General features: G+C 45.1%; 2 protein-coding genes across 5 annotated transcripts in view; both read left to right on the top strand.

Moving 5' to 3' along the window:
- CRYZ (crystallin zeta) overlaps positions 1 to 669 on the top strand; it is a 9,494-nt gene extending 8,825 nt beyond the window's left edge. Inside the window, exon 10 of the mRNA XM_021405230.1 lies at positions 646 to 669. Within this exon, the coding sequence (XP_021260905.1) occupies positions 646 to 654 (9 nt within the window). The 3' untranslated portion in view covers positions 655 to 669. The remainder of the gene's footprint in view (positions 1 to 645) is intronic.
- The window catches only part of ERICH3 (glutamate rich 3), a 23,581-nt gene extending 2,738 nt beyond the window's left edge, over positions 1 to 20,843 (top strand). The window contains exons 2-18 of one of the 4 annotated variants that reach the window (XM_021405228.1): positions 1,034 to 1,127; positions 2,009 to 2,134; positions 2,559 to 2,594; positions 3,097 to 3,165; positions 5,137 to 5,265; positions 5,835 to 5,915; positions 6,346 to 6,504; positions 6,998 to 7,216; positions 7,626 to 7,806; positions 9,348 to 9,534; positions 11,121 to 11,419; positions 14,244 to 14,462; positions 16,472 to 16,972; positions 17,756 to 17,893; positions 18,013 to 18,081; positions 18,769 to 20,241; positions 20,666 to 20,843. In XM_021405228.1, the coding sequence (XP_021260903.1) occupies positions 1,034 to 1,127; positions 2,009 to 2,134; positions 2,559 to 2,594; positions 3,097 to 3,165; positions 5,137 to 5,265; positions 5,835 to 5,915; positions 6,346 to 6,504; positions 6,998 to 7,216; positions 7,626 to 7,806; positions 9,348 to 9,534; positions 11,121 to 11,419; positions 14,244 to 14,462; positions 16,472 to 16,972; positions 17,756 to 17,893; positions 18,013 to 18,081; positions 18,769 to 20,237 (3,976 nt within the window). In that variant the 3' untranslated portion in view covers positions 20,238 to 20,241; positions 20,666 to 20,843. Of the gene's footprint in view, positions 1 to 1,033; positions 1,128 to 2,008; positions 2,135 to 2,558; positions 2,595 to 3,096; positions 3,166 to 5,136; positions 5,266 to 5,834; positions 5,916 to 6,345; positions 6,505 to 6,997; positions 7,217 to 7,625; positions 7,807 to 9,347; positions 9,535 to 11,120; positions 11,420 to 14,243; positions 14,463 to 16,471; positions 16,973 to 17,755; positions 17,894 to 18,012; positions 18,082 to 18,768; positions 20,255 to 20,665 lie in introns of all 4 variants that reach the window. The other 3 variants (XM_021405227.1, XM_021405226.1, XM_021405225.1) reach the window with 3 other exon arrangements.

Raw genomic sequence — 20,843 nt, 5'->3', positions numbered from 1 at the left:
CAGGTGATACCACAGGCAAACACTCGGTGACACTGGTGTGATCTGCAGTTCTGAATGCAAATGCAAACAATGAGCAAAGAGTAATGCAGAGCACTTGCTATAGTACCGGTGTTTGATCAGCATGCATAACAGAGTGCATGGTACTGTTTGTATGAAGGTCAGGGTATTGTTGGTGGGCTGCCTGGGAGGAAATTTACCCCAGGTAAATTCCCTGTATCATCTCTCTCAATCTTTCTTTTTTTTATTGCTTATTCCTTTCTTGTGTGTATTTCTGTATGTGGTAACGCAGCCTAGCAATAGACATTTAACTTAAATTATCCCACTGAAAGATATGTATTAGAGGTACAGAGGCAGTTAAATATAAAGCCAAAGAAAACTTGTTGTGTAATTAAAACAGCATTTCATCTGTGTACACAGATGTAAGGTCAGTATGTGAATGTATTATATACATCTGATTGTATAAATTTGATAAACATGAATGGATTTACAATATTAAAAAGATTAAGCCTACTGCCTCACTGTTGTTTGTCTTGCTTTCCAGGGGGTGGAATAAGACAAGGTTATGCAAGAACTATTTAAAAACAGGCTAATTATGGAGCCTTCCATTTTTGCATTCAACTCTCCTATCTTTGGTTCCATTTTTAGAAGCACTGATCTTTGCATTTTGTGCTACGTATCAGAGTGAGGGCTGAGAGCTGACTGATGTGCTCGGAGGAGGCAGCTGCTGTGGGATTGTTGCTGGGGAGCCCTGCAGATGTGGGCTCTCTGGAACCTGTGCCTCGGTGCTGGGGCACTGCTGGGCACTGAGCTGCTGTGTCCTATAGGAGTCCATTCCTCCTGGTGTGTTCTTCATGGGACAATGAGATATTACTTTACGTAACCTAATGGACTGCTATCTGACAGAATACTGGACACGAATCATTGGGACAGCATTTTGTGCAGCAAACTACTGGGTAATTCTTTGTAACCAGTAAAGCCATGGTAATTAGGCTGTCAAGGGGATTTCATGGCATCTGCATTGATTTCATTTCAGGTTTCTTTCAACCTACAACAGCCTTACGGACAAACACCTGGCTGGATACTTCAGCAATGCCCGGATCAGGCGACATCTTCAGAGATCAGGACTGGTGAGACTTCAAAGTTTCCTTTTCTGAGAAAGAAAAGAATTATGTTGTTAATTTTAATATTGCAACAGTCAAAATACTGATGTTCTCATGATAACTTGTTGGAAGGATGAGTTTTCCTTGGTAAGAATTTGACCCATGAGCCAAACGGGGGCAATGATGCTGTGCCAGATCGAAGCCCGTGATTGTGGTTTGTATCAGGCAGGATTGTTTAACCCAGACTCTTCCCACTGCACTGTCACTCAGTGTCGGTCAGCAGGATCCACGGGATCATGGACGGGACTGTGGCAGGTAGGGCCAGAAACATAATGACAGGGAGTTGAGTGTGACTGAGCTCTGTACTGAGCTCCATGCACCAGGAGGTTGAAAGGCACTGGTACAGCTAAGGAAATGCTTTGACTCTCCTTGTTTAAATAGCCTCAGAGTTATTTTTCAAGTGTTTAATGGAAAACTGAAAGACTTGATTAAGGTAAATATGCTGAAATTTTTAAAAATACTTGAGCGGTCCTGGGTGCAACTGAGGCAGAGCTGAGTATTGAGCGGAGTATTGAGCAGAGGCAGATGCAACCCTTACACAGTAGGAAGGCAAGTATTTAATTCCACTCTGCTGAGTTACAGGGTGGGGCAGCCCATGGAGAGTTAGGCTGAGTCTCAGCCCTTAAGGAAGTGTGGCTGCTTCTCTCCTGCTCCCTTCATTTGGTCGATGGGGTCCATGGTGAAACTGCAATTCTGTGCTGGGAAGGTGAGCCCCAGCACCGTGGCAGAAGCAGAGGTGGTAGCTAATGGGTGAGAAAGCAGTGCTCCTGGGAAGCTGCGCTCTGTTTAGAAAGATTGTGTTTTGTTCTCCTCCTCTTTTTAGCTTTTCTTTTTTTTTTTAACCGTAGATCTCAAGGAGCGGAAGAATAATACCAGAGAAAGAATACCGGCTAAATGCTATGAGGAGGGATCACCAGAGATACGTACAGGAGTGCCTGGCTCGGGCCGTGTTTCTGAAGGTCCTTGACATGGAGGTATGTGTTCGCTGCTGTGTAAGCCTTCTCAGGTGCTTTCTACTGGCACTGGTGGCTGTTAACACGTACTGGATTGTTTTCTGTAGCTGTGCCCTCACACTCCCATGAAAAGCTCTCCTCTGTTTGGAAAAAGGGCAGTCTTTGTGCTTGGTGTACCTCACGTGAAATCTCTGGCCTTTAGTTCTTATGCTGTGCACCGCCTCGGCCTTGCTGCGGTTGCTCACTTACTGCTTTAACACCCCTGAGGTGTTAAATAGGAGCAGAGCGTCTGAGATGGCTCTGTTTGATGTGGGGGATGAGCAATCCGTGGAGAAAGTTACTGCTATAGTCCAGGAGTACTTCCCTTTGGGAGTAAAGGATTGTGAGATATCAGCTGGAGCTCTCAGATTAACTCAGGCCCTTATCTACTCATCTTTTCCTACAGAGCCGTAGGCACCCAGTGACCGCACAACACGCAGTGGTAAGTGATTTCTCCAAAGAGCTCATGCCGTTTTGAATGGAGATAAACGGGGATGCCATGTAACAAGCACAAAGGTTGGAGCTGGAGAAGCATAGGAAGGATAGCTTTAGTGACACACCCGAATCCTCCTGTTTCTTCCAGTACATGATGACAAAACTAGCTGAAGTTAATAGATTATAGGATGATATCCTCAGGGCTAATTTGCTTATTTTTTTTCAAATCAAAATAATTTAAATATAGTTACTTATCTGAGTACAAAATTTGAGCACATTCCTGCTCTGTATCAAGGACACAATTGATCCCTAGAGCTTTAAAGTGCTCATTTGTTCCCTTACCAATGTTAAGATACAGAGGTGCAATGCAAATGAACTGAATCACTAGCAGTTTAATAATAGGGTTCAGCGAGGGTAACGACAAGGGAGAGGGCAAGTGATAAGCGGAACAGAAACAAGTGTTCTTGTTATGTCTCTTAATGAGATTCCTCTTTCTCTTACATTGATAGTGTCATCATCTGGAAGTAAGAAGGAAACTTGAAAATCCTGTGAGGAAGGAGAGGGTGCAGAAAATCAAGGTAAGGCTTGAGTGCTACTGAATGCTGGGGGGAAGTGACAGTTTTGCTGTGCTAGGTAACAGCCATAGTGAGTCAGGCCAGAGATTTATTGAAACAAGTGTCCTGTCTCTGTTTATGGAACAAGTGAACAGGGAAGCAGAAGATGATCCAGGTTACATCTCCTTCTCTCCAGCAATTCAGAAACTTCCCTGCATGTGTCTGATTTCTTCTGAGTATACCTCTGCAGAATTCTTGGTTGTACAACTTAATGAAGAATTGTGTGAAATAGTACTTTGCATTTCTGCACAATAACTCATTTATCTATTGTCTGATTATCCTATTCAATGCTCCGTTGTTTGCAGTATGACAAAGTTAATAACTGCTCCCCTTTTCCAAGACATGTATGGCTTTGCATGCCTTTCTAATATTCCTTCTCAGCGCTACAAGCTGAAGAGCCTCAGTCTATTGAATCTTTCATACAAGAGGCTTCTCATTACTGTTAACGTTTTTTTTAATCTTTTCTAGTTCTACTATTTCTGTTTTGAAATGGCAAATGAGATCTGGATGAATAATTTAAGATAAGTGATGCAGTTCTTCCTTTTAGTAATCCTAGACACTGTCTGCATTTGATTGCTGCTGAGCACTGAGCTCATGTTATCAGTTGTTTGCCTCTCCACGTGGTATTTACCAGAACCAGCGTGTAAGTAATGAAGAAAGGTTTCAGAGGTCTTCCCTTTGGTGTCCTGTAGGTAAAACTTAGTTCTGTGGTTGTTACTACCATGCAAATCCTACAGAAGTCAATAGTTCTTCTTTCCATGAAGTCACGTGGATGCGTATGGGATGATTTTTCCCTCATTTTGGCTGAAATATCCTCAACGTCTTGTTTCTTTATTAGGAGCCTGCTACATTTAGAATAATATATTGGGAAGATAGCTGTTTCTTTGAGCAGGGGGAAAAATGATGTCAAATGTTTTAGAATTAAAGTAACACACAAGCAATTAATCAAGGAAAAAAAAAAGGAAATTTACTTGAAAAATACTCATCACTCTGGTAACTGCAAAAACATAATTTTCTGACTGAACTGCTGCTACAATAATGGAAGCAGCATAGTTCTGTTAGGGAAAAGTGTGATGAAAACATCCTGTGAAGGGATTCTAGGCTGCAATAATTTTGGAACATAAACTGAAACTACTTTCAGTGAGCAAAGTAAGATGCCTGTGGATAAGTGCTCTCTGCCATGGTGCCATACTAGTACAGAAGGACCTGGCAGGAATTGGCAGTTATTCGATTCTTACCTCAACTGTTCAGTGGAATTGCCTGAGTAACCAATCTAAAAGGAAAGAAATGGTAGATGACAGTGAAAGGGAGACTGAGAGACATAGCTCTCTATTTCCAGAAGCATGCTCAGTCCAGTGTGGTGCTTCTGAGAAGTAAAGGTGGGGGGAGGGGTGGGGGGGCAGCGGGGCAAGGAGGTAGTGGAGGCACTCAAAAAAGGAAGAGACTTTCAACCAAGCCAAGGCTGGGAGAGAAACAAAGGCTGATAGAACCAGGGAATCATAAAATCGCTCAGGTTGGAGAAGACCTTGAAGGTCATCAAGTCCAACCTCAACCTAACTATGCTACCCGAACTCTAACAACCCACCACTAAATCATGTTCCTGAGCATCACATCGGTGGTTTTTAAACACATTCAGAGATGGTGACTCTACCACCTCCGTGGGGAGGTTGATGAATTGACCCTAACCCATGCTGATAAATTGAATTTGGTTGTAGAGGATTGCAGAGAAATGAAATAGAGGTGGGAACGAGTCCTCTCCCTTGTTCCTCTCTCATTCTCCCCTTCTTATCTTTATTTTCATTCTTTCCTTAGCAGATCTTCCATTGGGTCCAGGCAAGCTGATTGTCATAACCATCCTAGGAAAGACAGACAGAAGGCAAGCTCAAACATGGCTGTTATTTAGTACCTCAGAGACATACACTTTTGTTGTTTTAGATGGAAAGATCCAGACGATCCATGGAAGATGCTAACTATATGCATTCCCCACACCCACCGCTTGGTCCCAGAAATCGTTATGGACGCCGTCCTTTAGTGGCTGGAGAACCAGCTGCTCATTCACAATTGGTGAGTTTCACCAAATAGTTTGTATGCTGTGATGTAAGCGCACGTAAACAAAAGCGTGCGCACATACCTATAACTTCTATGCTTAATCTGGCTGATTTCATGTCACATTAAGGAGAAATCTAGAGAAGCTGATGTTGCAGGAATGGCACATTAGAACTATGTATCTATGCTTTGTCATAAACCTGCCTTAATCTTTCCCTTTTATCTGCCACGTTGCCCAAGGCTGAATACGTATCAGTACATTAAATTTTGTCAACAAATACCATGGCTGTAGGCAAGTTTACATATGTTGTAAAATCCTGACAATAGTGGAGGTCTTTCAGAAGAAGCAGCTGAAGAGGTGAAATAAGACTAATGCTCTTTCCAGAAGGCTGTGCTTTGGAGCTCTGACTCAGAAGCTCCCTACTCTCTGTTAACAGGCAGAGAAGAAATGTTAATATACTCAGGAAATACAATGATCCTAAAGTCAAAGGCCAAATACACACTCCAGTTCTTAGTGGTTCTCCATTTCAATAATGATATTGGTGATATTTAGTCCTGAATGACCTTCTCCTTCCCATCCCATACAGAGGGCTCCTGGACTTGTAGTTGATTATAGCAGTGGACATCCTCATCAACGTGGATCCAAGGAGTCAGCTTTTTTTAAGGCAGTAAGTGAATTTTTAATAAATTTTATTAGATTTCAACATTTTACTTGATATTCTGAATGGAAGAAGAAATGTCAGAGAAATGCTGAGAACTGAACAAAGATGAACATGCTTTTATTGTGCGTTTTCTCAGCGTTCATGTTCTCAAGTCACCAAAGCAGAGCATATTTTTACAGTTCCTGTGAGTTCATTGCATTTGCTTCAAGGCTGTACTGTGAATGGACAGTAACAGTTTTTGGACACTCAGTTCCTGAAGGGGTCTGGCTCTTCAGGTCCAGAAGGTACTAGAAAATTAAATTTCCTGAAGGTACCTGAGCACCGCCCGGCGGTTCTGATCATCTTCATCAGCGCTGTATTTTTCTCCTCTATGGTGCTGTTCTGCACTGGAAACTATACTCTGGGATTTTCTAGCTGTTTTCTTTTTATCTTCTAGGCTTCTTCCCATAGACCAAATACAGCTCCAGGAAATATGCAATACCCACTTCGACTTCAGCCGCTCCGCAGCTGCACTGCAGCGGGGACTGTTCCAAAGAGTTCAGGCTCTAAGCAAAAGTACCACACACTTGAAAATTATCAGCAATTCGCTAGTGGGGTGAGGCCATATTTCATTTTGAAAATAATATATTTTAGGCACAGCTGTATAATACTGCTTAATACTGTAGTTCCCAGAACTGTATGCTTACTGCAGATAATGTGTCTGCAAAACGGCTGACAACTTTTACTCTCTCATTTTTAACCTCCCCTTAACAGTCAGGTTGGGTTGTGCAGAGTTGTCTCTGCTTGTGCTCAGGACTCTGCACGTTTACCAGTAGTACACGGTTTACAATGTCATGTTTATCTGTGCGTGACATTTTCAAGCAACCAAACCTTGGTTTCTCCATTTGTGCCTGTTGCTTTTCGAACTGAAAAAGAAGGTGTTTAGCACAGAAATGTTCTCATGGAACTTCTTAACTTGATGCTTGCAATTCTAAAAGTACGTGTGTTACTGAATGTGAAGAGCGGGCAAACCGTGGTTCATTCAGTATGCTTGGTAGCTATTTTTGCATGACCTATTTAACAGTTCCTTTTTCTTGTTGTTGTTACAGCGGGAGAGAAGTGGTTTAAGATTTAGGAACTCAATGGAACACGCGACTAGTAAATCTCCATACCGACTCCCTGTCATTAACAACTGTCTGGTACCAGTGCCACCTCCTACTCTGCAAAAAGGAGACAGGAATGTAAAGGCAGTGAGAGGTGGGATGCCCAGGAGGAGACAATTTCGTCCCACCACTGCACCAAATGGCTTAGAGCAACTTTTAACAAAAGTAGGTTATCTCAGTCTACTTCTCTGTTTATGTACAGGTATATTACCTTCCTAGTCGATGTACTCAGAGCTTAAGCAAAATGTAGGAGTGCATGAAAGTTTCATATTTTACATTAGATTTCCAGCCAGTCATGGCTCCTGGAAATGAAGTTGTAGGAATACAGGATTGGAACAGACTCTGGATCATTAAATTTGGTCCCTTCTATCTCAGGCAATTCAATATGATGGATTTTCAGTCCAAAACCTTTTCTTGCCTTTCTGCATGCTACAAAACAGTTTTCATCTTAAGCAGCTCAAAGCCTGCCTTAAGAGGCTGAAAGTCTCAAGTGCATGTGGCATGCATGTGATCTTTGTGTTCTTAGTTTGCTGTGGTTAAAACTGAGTGCATTTTTGTTTATTTCCTGGTGTAGAATTCTGGAGAATTCCTTAAACCCTCGTTACGCAGCAATGCATTTGTTACCATGATCTTTCTGGGGAAAAGTGTGCATTTATCTCACGATGATTCTGATTATAGAGATGAAATCAAAGTCTGTCAGCAGCATTGTGGAGGAGAAAACCTTTGTGTCTATAAAGGCAAGCTGCTGGAAGGAGGTAAGGATAGAGAGTGGAAGAGTTCATATTGATACTGGCAGCATCATCTTTTTGGCTAAAACACTGATGTGATATTAAAGAGATTTAAGCTGAGCTCAGTCTTGATACGTGTGCATCCAGGGACTTTGTTCCATCTGCCTCTGAACTAAATCTGGTTGTACTGTTTCACAATTGAAGATGAGGTTACAATTCCTTTTGTGAATTATCATAAATTATGATGTAAGGAGTTTAAAGAACTAATTTAATAGAGTACTGTGGCTTGGGTTAATTTTGTATAGAGATGAATGGTTAGTAAAATAGTCGTAGCAGTAAACTGTTCTTAAATCCAGGTTATCTTTTTCTGACTTGCTGCAATACATCAGTACATGTAGTTTATTCCAGAAGGAAAAGTACCTAGTGAGAGCCCAGCTCCCATCCCTTTTATGTGAATGCAACTCTATCACTTTCTTTAGAGTTGTTCATACTGCTCTGTCTCATCAGTACTGTGTTCTGGGAAGTTAGAAAGAGGAAAGGACTGGGAGATTTCTTCACCAGTGAAAGAGAGTTGTGAAGAAGAGAGTTATGTGCCTCATTCTAGCTCACAGAACTCGCTGTGTCTGGATTTGTCTTTTCTCTGAATATGGGAAGATGGTGCAGGGGTCCCTGTGCTTCAGTCTGTCTGCTGGGGTTATGGATGCACAGCAGTGTGCCCGTGGATCTGGCTCAAAGATGTTTGTTGCATCTTCGTCCCAGCCGTACTAAAGGCATCCTTTGTGCTTCCATTGCCCTGAGCCATGTTCACACCTCCTGGGGAACCCGATAGAGCAGTGCGGCTTTCTCCCTGCTGGGATGTGCTCAGTTTGCTTTGAAAGGATGCTAGGAGCTATGGTTAAAGGCAATACAGCCCAATCTCTCCTAGCGCAGATGTGGGCAGCATCAGCGCCCTTAAGATTTAGGTGCCTAGCAGTAGCCTTACAGAGTGGACTGAAAAGACTCCAGAAACGATATCTTTCAGCTGCTTAGTGTTGCTGTCAGTAAGACCATGTTACTATAGGCCTAGAGCCACTAATATTGCAGCGGTACTGACCTAGAACCTGGACTGCACTCTGCAAAGTGCTACACTGCAATGAACATGTGTTTTGCACTGCAGGAGCTCAACGTACTGCTGCTCTCTACCACGTGAACACTTTGGGATCCTAAGCTTTCTATTGTTAATGTATACACTCCTGTAAAGCAGGTGGCGAAGTCAGGTTTTTTTTTTTTGAGATGAGAGGCTCTGGTTTCTATTCCTGCTGTAGCAGTGGGTGGCCAGACTAGTATTAGCTTGTCACACGTGTCCATCTTCATAGTCCTGAGTTGGAAAGAGATAAGACTGCTTGGAGGAGGGTAGAGTTTTACCAACTAATTATTACAGCCAACTAATTAATACAGCTGAGAATGAAGGAACCTGACCTGGAGCAGTTGGGTGCTCTGGCAGTGATGCAGATGAGCTCAACAAATGCAGTGGGCTGACAGTAAAGCACAAACTTATTCTTTGACCTCTCTCCTTTCCATGGTTTCAGAGACCTTTCAGTTCGTCTCCAAGAGGCACCATGGATTCCCATTCAGTCTCACCTTTTTTCTCAATGGGATGCAAGTGGACAGGCTGAGCTCTTGCTGTGAGTACAGACAGCAGAAGCGTTCCAGGCTTGGAGGCAGACATGGATACTTTGGATTTCTCAATGTGGAGGGAGCATCTCCTTGCTATAGGTGCGGAGACAAATGCACTTTGTTTATAAGGTGTTATGAGTCCAGTTTTTAGAGTGTTGTTTCCTTGTTATTAATCTTCCTGGTGTACCACAGTTCTGTAGAACCTGGTTGGTTTCTGAACAGCTCTAGGAAAGTGCTTAAGTGAGCTTTACCCTTCAAAGTTCTATGTTCAAGGATGTTGTAGCAGAAGTGTTAAGTCACAGCCTGAAGCAGTGATGGAGCGCCTGGTGGGAAGGCAGGGCCAGCCCAGGGGAGCTCAGGTGCAAGCAATGCACCTGAGTGACCGGAAGGGATGGAGCCAGGATGCTTCCCTTCCCAGTCCTCATTGAAGGGTTGGCAGTGGGGGCAAGGGTATCTTGCTGGAGATCCCTGTCCACCAGAGGCCTTCCAAAGGTAAGCAGTTTTTCTTCCTTTGTTTTTGTGCCCATGACTGCTGCATTTGGGCTTGTTCTTATTTGCTGAAGCCTAGGATTGTGCCACTCTGCTATTATTGCTGTACTTTCCATCACATTATAGTATTACAGATGTCACCCAGATCTGCTGGGTTTTTTGCTGGTGCTTCAAATCCTCTGTCAAGTATACATTAGACAGTGGACAATGTTTGTGTTGTAGCACTCACCTGTCAGCTTGCCAGGAGGCAGGCAGTGCTCCTCCAGGAGCAGTGGTGGTGCGATATAAGTGTGCTACTGCATGTTTCTGATGGAATCTGTAGGGAAAAATCTAGTGCTGTCTAGTAAACTACAGTTATCAGGATTTTCTTTGTGATTGTGGAAAAAAATTCATTTTTAAACAACACTGCCTCTAAAGTGGGATTCTGCTGAAATACTCCTGGCTGCTGAATGTAACAGTATTGAATATGAATTTTGATGACTTATGTGAGCCTCCTAACCATAAAATAGAGAGTCTGGCATTCCTCTTCATGCAAGAAGAGCAGTCTCAACATGTCACTCAAAGTGCTTTATTTTCCAGCTGTTTGGGTTTCTGTTAAATAGGAAACACAGAACAGATATTTTAAATAATCCAAATTCATTCTCCTTTTTCACCCACAATTATTTCACTCCACAGATGAATTTAAAAATGTCATCACCATAGAAGCCAGGTTATCACATTATTTCATGTCAAAGCAGAATCTGGATCCAACACACCTCTAACTTGGAGCTTATCTCCCCTTCTCAGTGATTATATCTTTGCAGATCATGCTTGGTGTAACTTGAATTAATTACAGAATCACCTGGGTTGAAAAGGACCTTAAAGATTATCTAGTTTCAACCCCTCTGCTGGGGGTGGGGTTGCTAACCACTAGACTAATGTTCATTTCTGATAATTTTCATCTGTTTATAACTCAACTGTGGGGATGGCCTTACTGTCCTTAAAGGGAGATCTGTGTCTGTGGAGCACGTGAGGATTTGAAAATATTTCTCAGAGTTGTTATCTATATCTTTCACTGAGAGGTGAAGTGGGGGCAGATATGTACCTGATTTCCTATCTGCTAATGAGCTAAATAGGTCACTGTCTGCTGATTTTTTCCATTGTGCACTGACAGAATAATGTGACATTTTCCAATTCTTGTGTTGTTGTTTTTGTAGGTGCATTATTGCAACGGGTCTGGATAAAAAGCCATCCCCTCCCAAGAGGGAGACAGAGGAGGACTGTGAGGAAAAGCAAGTGGGTTCCTGGAAAGATGGAGTCCGCAGTGAGCCGAGTGGTAGCAGTGTGGATCGGAAACCAAGCAAAGAATCAGTGCTAATCATCTTACCAAGTCATGAAGCAGATGTGGAAACTGTTGAGGACAAAATGGAGACAAGACAGGATTACAGAAAAGAAGAAGGGACAAAACTATCCAATTGTGAGAATGAAGATAGTCAGGAAGATACTGGTAAAAATGGTACAGTATTCCAAAACACAAGCATGAGATCAAAAATAGAAGAGGCTAATTCGAGAGAAAGCATAGGATTGTGGGCCCCTAGCTTCACCTGAAGAGCATACCTCATGTGAGAAACGTGCTGAAGATGGGTCAGGGGACAGTAACTGTTTCTGGGCAATAAACTTAGTGGGGCTACTTTCATCTAAGTAATGGAATGAGAGGCTTTTGTAAGAGCCAAGAAAGCATGTCAGGCAAGTCAGCAAGGCTGAAATGAGAGCCTGAGGTGGATGGGAAAGCAGGAGAGTGAGATGCAGCATGGCAGCAGATGGAGGAAAGCAGGAAGAACAAATGAGACTGTGTGGGTAGGGATCCAGTGTGTCTGAGACAGGACATCAGCATGAGATGAATGGAGAGATGGTGACTGTTGGGGTGGGAGGTGGAGGACTTTGTGCTCCCTGATCCTACATGGGGAGGGAGGGAGGTGGGAGGGACATGCAGCAGCAAAATGCCAGCAAGATTGAGAGCCAGGTGGAATACTTTGGTCTGCTCTCCTATCTGTTGCTGGTGGCAGTGAGGTGCTTTGTTCACCTAAAGCTCTTTCCAGTCGCTTCTCCACCACTCTTCCCCAGGGCAGTGGGCACAGACCCTAGATGACAGAGCTCAGGGTGTGTTTGGACAGTGCTCCCATACACAGAGTTTGGATTTTGTGTGGTGCTGTGTGGAGCCAGGAACTGGACTTGATCTTTGTGGGTCCCTGCCAACCCAGGTTGCTCTGATTCTGTGCCTGCCCCAGCTGGTGTTCCTTCTGCCCCGGCTCACCTTTCTGGCCACCTCTGGCACTGGGACAGTTCTCCTTTCCTGAGTGCTCCTGCTGACAGATCTAGTAGGCTGACCATGCCCCTTTTGTTTGAGTCCCACCTGGTTTCTTCTGAATGAGATTTAAAAGGAAAGACCAGAAAGAGTCTGCCCCTGCTGTAACTTTCCCTAAGGGCCGTTTCATGTGTCAGGCAAACATAATATCAGCAGTATGAAAATGACATGCGGCAGCTCTGACTTCATGCTGAGAATGAGCCACTGCCCAGTGCCACCTACACAGTCTCTTTTGTCACTGGTAGCATAGTGATCAGTAAGACCAACACAATGGAAAAGGTGTTACAAAAGAGATGGAAGGACTGGCATGATTGAGAGGTGCTACAAAGGAAGGGAAGCAGATTGCTCACCTGGGTCAGATGATTCTGGGTTTACAGGGAAAAGCTCCACCAAGGAGGGATCTCCAGAAAGATCCTTCCTCAGTGGCAGTCAGCCCTTAAATGAGGCCTAAGAGGAGCCAGGCTCCAGCCCTTCTGCTCACAGTGAATTGCCTCCACCTGTGCTCCCAGGGCTGACCGGGTCTTTCCTCCAGGTGCTCAATCAGTGCTTCAGGCCATAACTCAGCAGTTCCCTTGCAGGTTGACATACACCAGTAGCATACCCAGGTGCCCCTAAAGGAAGAGGCAGCTAGCTCCACCTGTTCTTCCACTACACCTCTGAAAAGCCTTTTTCGGAGTATGTCTTGGAGAAAGGCTTTCATTCCTACCTTCTATTCCTATTTTGCTTTCATAATTTTGTAATGCTACTGCACAGCATCCTCATTATTCCCAGGGGATGGTTTTTGTGATTAATCAGGCCTTTTCCTTTTGGTTGGCACCTTCCTGAGATACTGAAGGCCTTACTTCCAACAATGCTGTTGGAATCTCCGTTGATTTTTCAATATAGAAAGTCTACTTATTCCCTTTATCTTCTTTGTCTGGGTAATTGTTTATTTGCTTAATTACTTCTGCATCTGATGTTCTTCACCTCTGTCTTTGGTATTCTGTCACTTCAGGACTTTAAAAGCACTGATGGAAAGAGAAAGAAGTGAGCAGTTATGGTGAAAGGTGAGAAATGATGGCCAACAGGGGCAGCTGGTGTCAGCAGTGGCTGTTCTTCACAGTGTAGATGTGTTGCCTCTCTGCTCTGCAGCGAGCTAGTGCTAGCAGTGGAACTGCTGAACTGTCAGTAGAAATCATGGCATCACTGTGCATTCTGGTGCCTGTGACTTTAAATAGTGCCTTCTCTGGAAAGGAAACTGTGCTTTAATGTACATGCATGAAGACAATTTTTACCTATAGATCTGAGCAAAGTTATCGTAAGTTACAATTTGTTGGGCCAGCGGCCTGGGATGAAAGCCAGACCCTGTTGTGAAAATGGCAATTCTGCTGTAAGCTTCATTTTTCACTCGGATTTTCACCTGAATGAGCATATTAGAACAGTGTGAGAATAGAATGTTCCTCTGCAGCACCCTTTGGCTGGGTTTAATTAACTCACTTTGTAAGCTAATTCTTTGTTAATTAACCACAGTTTAGTCAGATTAGTCAATCCACATTTATCTTACTTCCCTGTTACTGTATATCACCTTTCTCTGCTTTTCTCTGTTACTCCTATTTCTTTTTTTCATTGCAACAAGCTTTTCTCCTGTAATAAGAGACTGTCTTGTGTTTTATTTCTGAGTTTGCCGAACTCTTCTAGTCTTCTCAGTTGCTAATGGCTTTTAAATGTATTTTTTTAAAATGTATTAATTATACTTGTTACTTCAGTAGCTTCATTGCATTTTTACTACTCTATGAAGAACAACGTGATGCTTTCCTATAATAATGTACCCTTGCAATTCCTATCTGCGGTCTGAGATTCTGTCATGACTTGTAAAAGGAGTGAGTCAGCAGAAAGGGAAAAGGAAATGAATGTAGTTAACCTCTATCTGCTGAAAAAGAACTTCAGGAGTTGTGAATTCCATCTCCTGTCTCATAGTATGATTGTTTTATTTTAGAGTATAGTGAAGATTTTGAAGCAGATGAAGTTAATGAAGAAGGACAGACTGGTGATCAAAGGAATGGAATGTCAAAGTCATCTCCAGATGATGAAGAAGGTAATTTAGACTATGAAAAGGAGAGTAATAATGCATCACAGAAGGCACTGCAGGCCTCTGACAGTGAGAAAGATGAAAGTGATGGATCTTCTGACAGTACCTCAGAGGATGGCAAACAAGGTCAGCTTTTCATATAATGAAGCTCACAGAAGTTGATGGTGATGCTTGTTTTACATTTTGTATGCATTTAGTAATGCATGTTGAGTCTGCATGGAAATTATTGTGTAATTGAATTGGTATTGAATTGGTAAAAGATAACTATCTTATCTGTTCTTATCGATTCTACCATCAGTTACTGAACAGTAGCCAGATCTGCAGGGCATTGCAAGTGTGTGCCAGCTCACAGCAGACATTGCTGAAATATTTGGTTGCAGAAGTGGAGGTGGTGCCAGTCAACAGATTAGCTCTAAATACTGCAGACAGACAAACACGTAATGATGACTGGCATCCACGAAGCTATGGCCATTACACCTTCTGAGGATGTGCACTTGTATCTCAGAAGCCACCAGAACACCTGAAATAACACCTTGGATTTTAGAACTACTATCTCCAGTGACTGAGTAATTGGAAACTCAGCTTTATCCTCTGCTCAATTGCTGCCTCCATCCTGGTTTGGAGAGGGAGACACCATCACCTCAGCTCTCCGTGCTACTTGCAGTGGTTAGGCAGTGTTTGAGGGCTCTAGAATCACAGCGTGGTAGGGGTGGAAGGGCCCTCACAGCCCCCCAGCCCCACTGTGCTATGGGCTGGGTGCCCAGGGCCTGTCTGTGGCCTTGGGTACCTCCAAAGCGTTCTAGTCTGGCGGTGACTCAGAGTGAGTCAATATGATGTTCTGTGGTTCTTGATCCAAACAGAGGCACAAAAGTAGGCAGTGAGGTGTTCTAGACTACTATTATTACTAATTCTGAAAGATTAAACTATTCCAGATTATATATATTTATAATATATATTTTAGCAAATATTATACATATTTTATATTTATATATTTTAGCTTATTTATATATAATATATATACACTTTAGCACATATATATAAGCAGCATTTTCTATTGTTAAGTTTTTTGAATCAGCCCCTGTAAGGTCTGACGTCTTCCCTGTTGGCCTTCCTGCTTTCCTGGCTGTGCATCTTCACAAATAAGAAAAGCTTTCTGGCAATTTCTCACTTCTTAGACAAACAGTACAAGAATACTATCCACCACACAGTGAATAAGCAAAAGTGAACTTTCCCTTCCTCATGGCACGGCAGTTGATTTCTCTCAGTTTCTCCTTATGGCTTTGTGTGGTCCTGAGCTGACTTACGTGCCTCTTGCTTGTCATAGTATGCAACAACTTCTCCATTTACTGCTTTTTAAAAGCTTTTTAAAATAATAATTCATTTATATTCCTTACATTTGCCAGTCCTAATGTGCAAGCTTTTTCTCAAGTTCAATGTAAACATCTCTTCCACATTTTTGAGATGAAATAAAGATACAGGTGCTCGTGGGAGATGTTGCAGGTCAGAGAAAATTCCAGTCTTACTGTATTAGGTATAATACCCAACATAAACTCTGATCAAGTGCTAAAGAAAAGTGTAAGAAAGGGGCAAGAATGCAGTGCTGCTTCCCTGCTGGATTTTCCTACTGCTGTAATTAACTGGTCTCAATGTCAGTCTCTTTTGCTTAGTGGACCTAGGAGGCTTTTTCTTCTTTGAGTATGACTAATCTCTTCCTGAATCCATGTGAACTTTGGGCACTGGAAATGCCCAGTAAAGCAACAAGCTTTGCTGCTCAGCTAAATGTTACTGGATAGTTATCAGTGTTTGTTCTCCTGAACATGTTACATTTATGAATTTCATATGGTTCTCCATGAGCATTAGAGGACACAGTGATCTGTGTGGAAGTGTGTTTTTGTGTGACAGATGTTGCTACCCAGGTTCACTTCCATTATCAGGAAAAGAACGATGTTGAATGGCTTTGATGTTAACACTAATACATTTGGACAATGTCCTCCTTTGGCTGTTATTGGAATTTTGTCGCTATATCCTCAAACGGCTTAATTCAGAAGTTCACATCAGACACATCTGTCTGTAGCCAATGAATGCAAATGTTTTTAGTAACAAATACTAAAATGGATCTGTGTTTGCATTTCTAGACAGGAGCTCTGCACGCTCTCTGTCATCCACCAGCACTCAGTATAGCAGTGAAGAGGACTCTGATGCTGAAAAGATGAATGAAAATGTTAAGGGCAAAGAGGAGTATGATATCAAAGAAGCATCTGATAACCCAGCACATGCACAATATGGAAATGAGAATGGGGAAAATAAACCGTTCAGAAGAGAGGACAGTCAGGAAACTTCCTCTTTGGAAGAAGAAGGAACGGATGAAGCAGAAAAGACAAAAACAGAAGCTCTGACATCAAGGGAAAATACTGAAACTTTTCCTGAAAGCATAATGGCAATACAGCATCAAAGTCCTGATGTTACTGGGGAAAGGAAACAGGCCGGGTCAGCAGAAAGTAACATAAGGGGAGAAGAAGAGAAAGCAAGTGATAGAAGGGACAGTGGGGAGGAAAATGTGCCGGTGCCTTTGGAAAACAGCATGATGGAAGTGGAGGATAGAAATGAAGGCTCTCCTCAGAGTGATGAAGGAGGCGGTGAGTACAGTCCCTCTGCAGATCTGTGTTGTGATCAGCATGCATGCAAGTGTTGCTGTATTTGCCTGTGTGTCACGGTTGTGCACAGACATAGACAGCATGGGGAATGCAGTGGCTGGACTATCTTCAAGCTGCTAAAATACTCAGTATTTCTGTGGGATAAATAACCAGAATGTGCCCATGTAACCCTTCACAGCTTCCTTGCCGTTCTTTGGACGCCCTCCAGCGCCTCAGTGTCCCCCTTGTGAGGGGCTGGCTGTGAAGTGTCACAGCCCTTGCAAGTACGGAGCGGAGGGCAACTTCCCAGCGTGCCCATGGGTAGCTAGAGGACTTCAGTCACCTGCCTGAATTTGGGGAAGTGAGGAATCACCAGAACTGTAGCTGGGAGCTTAAAATACAAAAATGCATTTTTTTTAAAAAAAAAAAAAAGCAGTTATGGAACAGTTGCGATTTTCTGTCCATTAGTCAGCATCGTTGCTTGTTTTGAATCCCTCCATCCTGACAGAAGTACCTTGCAGTTCTGGGAAGGTGCTGTCGAGATGGCTGATGTATGTCTCAGTAGGTGCTCCTGCATCAATTTCTCCCCCCACCCCTGCTCCTCCTTTCTTTCTCACGGTTGTTTCTGTTTGATGTTAATCTACTTCAAAAAAGGAAACCCTCACTGGTACCATCACTGTGCAGTGACACCACAGACCTGTGGCCGAGCTGCGAGAGCTGCAGGACTTTGTCCTTCTTGCTTTCTGATGGTTGCTCTTCCTTGCTGCTTTTGTGATTTTGTGCTAGTTTCTGAAGATGGTAAATCGGTGCAGGAGGAGATAACAGAGGCAGTGGGAAATGACCATCATGTGGCTTCCGCACCCGATTCTTGCGTGGATGAGAAAGTAGAGAATGCAATGAGTGCAGAGCGTGATCCCAGCGAAGGTGAGGCTGCAGGTTGGGGACATGGATTTAATCTTATTAAGGCTTTCTATAGAAGTGTTGGCCTTTTCACTTTGCTTTCTGGGCTTTAAAAACCTCCTTTGTGCTCTTTTCTTTCTCAGCTTGCACCACCAGCCAGCTCCAGCAGCCACATGTAACTGATGTGCTCTCAGCAGTTACAGTGAGCCTGGGTAAGGAATCCAGGAAAACAGCTGAGGGGGAGGAATCACTTAGAGTTTCCCTTGCTTCCACGTGGTATGGGGCCTGCTGGAGAAGCGTGGTGTCAGGGCAGGGGGCTGCTTACAGGGGATATGAATGACAGAACCGGGGTGATGCTGATCTCCAGACTTGACCTCAGGAGGCCAAGATGGGGTTCAGTGGCATGGGCGGCTGCCCAAGCAGGCAGCAGAAAGCACTTGTTTACCCCCAGTGTAGTGCTGGAGTCTGTGGGAAGCAGTTACCCATTGTACACAAGCACCTGAGTATTTTACTTCCCATTTATACGTACTTTGCATGAACAGTTTACTGCCTGTTCCTGAATTTCTGATTGTTACTGTCATGCTTGTAGGTATGTCACGTGCACCCCTGAGCCCCTGGCAGGCAGTGAGGGGGGAGAGAGGGCAGGAAGGGCAGAACAGGCAGAGCAGAACAGGTCGTGCCTCGATGTTTGTGCTTACATAAATTGTGCCTGATGCCTGCATGGCAGCACCAGGAGCCTGGGCACAGTGCAGGTGTATGAGAAGCAGCAGCAGCTCAGCCTCCTTGTCACTGCGCTGATGCCCTCTCGTTGCTTGGGAGAAATGGTGTCTTTGAGAGTAACCCTGTAAAAGAGCCTCACCACTAACAGCTCGCCATGAAATGAACATTTTGTCTCTCAGCAGCAGCCACTGGAGCTGTCCTGGCAGATGGAACAGGAGCACCTGGCATGCAGGCAGCAGCAGAGGAAGTGGCACATGTGGGGCAGGACGGTGGGGGGGAGGACGAGGGGCACACTGCTGAGCAAGGGCACGCAGGCACTGACTGCACTGGGCATGGAGTGGCACAGGCAGGAGAGCCACAGCCTGAGGGAGAGGCAGCAGCTGTAGTGCATGCAGGACATCTGCTTGGGGATGGCTCAGCACCTGCTAGGGGGGCAATGGCAGAAGGCAATGATGAGGAGAAGGAACCAGGGAAGGGGACAGAGCCTGGTGCAGAGGCTGGGAACGAGGATGCTCCCACGGGCGTGGTGGAGAACACCGGGCCAGGGAGGGACCCAGCAGGTGAGGGAGAGGAGCAGGTGGGCATGGGGGCACCACGGGGTGTGGGAGGAGCTGAGGAGGTCACTGGAGGAGAGAGGGTGGTGGGAGCAGCAGCGCCTGTGCTGGGGGCTGTAGGAGATGTGGACCTGGCAGAAGGGATTGCCAAGGTGGGTGGCTCTGCAGCAGTGTGGGCTGTAGAAAAAGCTGCTTTTGAAGGGCAGAAGGCTGTGGAGGAGCCTGGGGCTCTCCTGGGAACGTTAGGGGGTACAGAATTTTGCACAGGAAAGGAAGAGATCCTAAAGCCAAATGAGTTTTCCCAGCTGGAATTCTCAAGGGAAGAGCGGGCAGAGATGGATGCCCTTGGGACAGCAACATCTGAGCCTGACAGACCCCCAGAGGGGGAAGGCAGCTCTCGGCCAAGGGCAGAGGATGTGGAAGAGCCTGAGGACTCAGACAGGAGCCCTGTGTTACACAAAGCACCTGGGCAAGAGGCCAGGGTGGGTGCTGTAAGGGACCCTGGCAGTGGAGAGTCATCTCCATTGGAGCAGACAGTAAGAGAACGGGATGAGGAGGGCTCAGCAATAGTGGTTTTAAGTGGAAATCTATCTTTGGGCAGTGCTGCGGAGAAGGATGGAGCAATGGAAGAAGAACCTGATGGCGTGGTGATGGGGGTGTCTGGAGAGAGAGCCAGAGCTGAGTCAGGAGGTGGAGAGGTGATGGGGGGAGCAGCAGAGCCACGAGAGGGGGTGGCTGTGGGACAGGGACTGCTACAGTGTGGTACAGATGGGGAGCAGGCAGTGCTGGGAGAGGGGAGGCCTCTAAGCCAGGGGGTGATGGGGTGCGAGGCCCTGGAGGCAGAACAGGGGAACGAGGCAGCAGCGGGGCCCCAGGGCAAGGGCTGCTTGGGGGGCTGGGGGCAGCAGCCTGCAGTGCCTGTATCAGGGGCAGCCCAAGGGGCCACGGTGCCAGCAGGAGAGCAGATTGAAGGGGAACGGCTGGAGCCGGGCCTTGGAGAAAGCACCCAGAGGAAACAGGCGGAGGCTGTGTTGGAAGGAGCTGCGGGCAGCTCTGGTGCCCAGGAACAGAGGAAGGGGAGTCCTGAGCAATAGAGCGTTGCCACAGTGAGGTGAGTGCTGCCTGGGCCCTGCTGGCACCATCTTCTTGGGGCTGGCGGGAGCAGGACATAACATTGTGTTGCTGTCCTGTTTGTTGCACTTCCCTTAAGCACCTACCACTGGGAGCTGGCGCACGGGGGTGAGAGATACTTCTGCATGCTGCTGTGGTTCTGCAGCCCCAGGGCATGCTCCTCACAGTTGTGCTGGGGCTCATCCCTGCCCCCTCACCCTCTGGCAGCTCCATTCTGCCCTGGTGCTGCTGTAGTGCGGAGCCATCCCTGTGAGCCCCAAGCTGTGGGTCAGCATGCAAACTGCTTCCCGGGTCACTCTGGCAGCTGATGGAAGTGTCATACAGCAAGGGATTCATGTGTCTGTGTGTATTTTCAGTAAAGCCAAACACAAACATCTTCGTGTTGCTTCCTAGGATGCTGTAAATCTGGATGCAGTTGTCATGCCACAGGACAAGGAAGAGTCTGTCCTCTGCGCCGTTTTTCCAGCTCCCTCAGTGTTCCCACAGCAATCACTGGTTTGTGTCCTTTGGATGTTCTATTTTACTCCGTGGTACCTCGGCCATTGCTCACGTACCACAGCAGCTCTGCA

The sequence above is a fragment of the Numida meleagris genome, chromosome 7, assembly GCF_002078875.1.
Source record: "Numida meleagris isolate 19003 breed g44 Domestic line chromosome 7, NumMel1.0, whole genome shotgun sequence".
Lineage (NCBI taxonomy): Eukaryota > Metazoa > Chordata > Aves > Galliformes > Numididae > Numida > Numida meleagris.
Note: the sequence above shows the minus strand (reverse complement) of the source record. Positions and strands in the feature narration are given on the sequence as shown.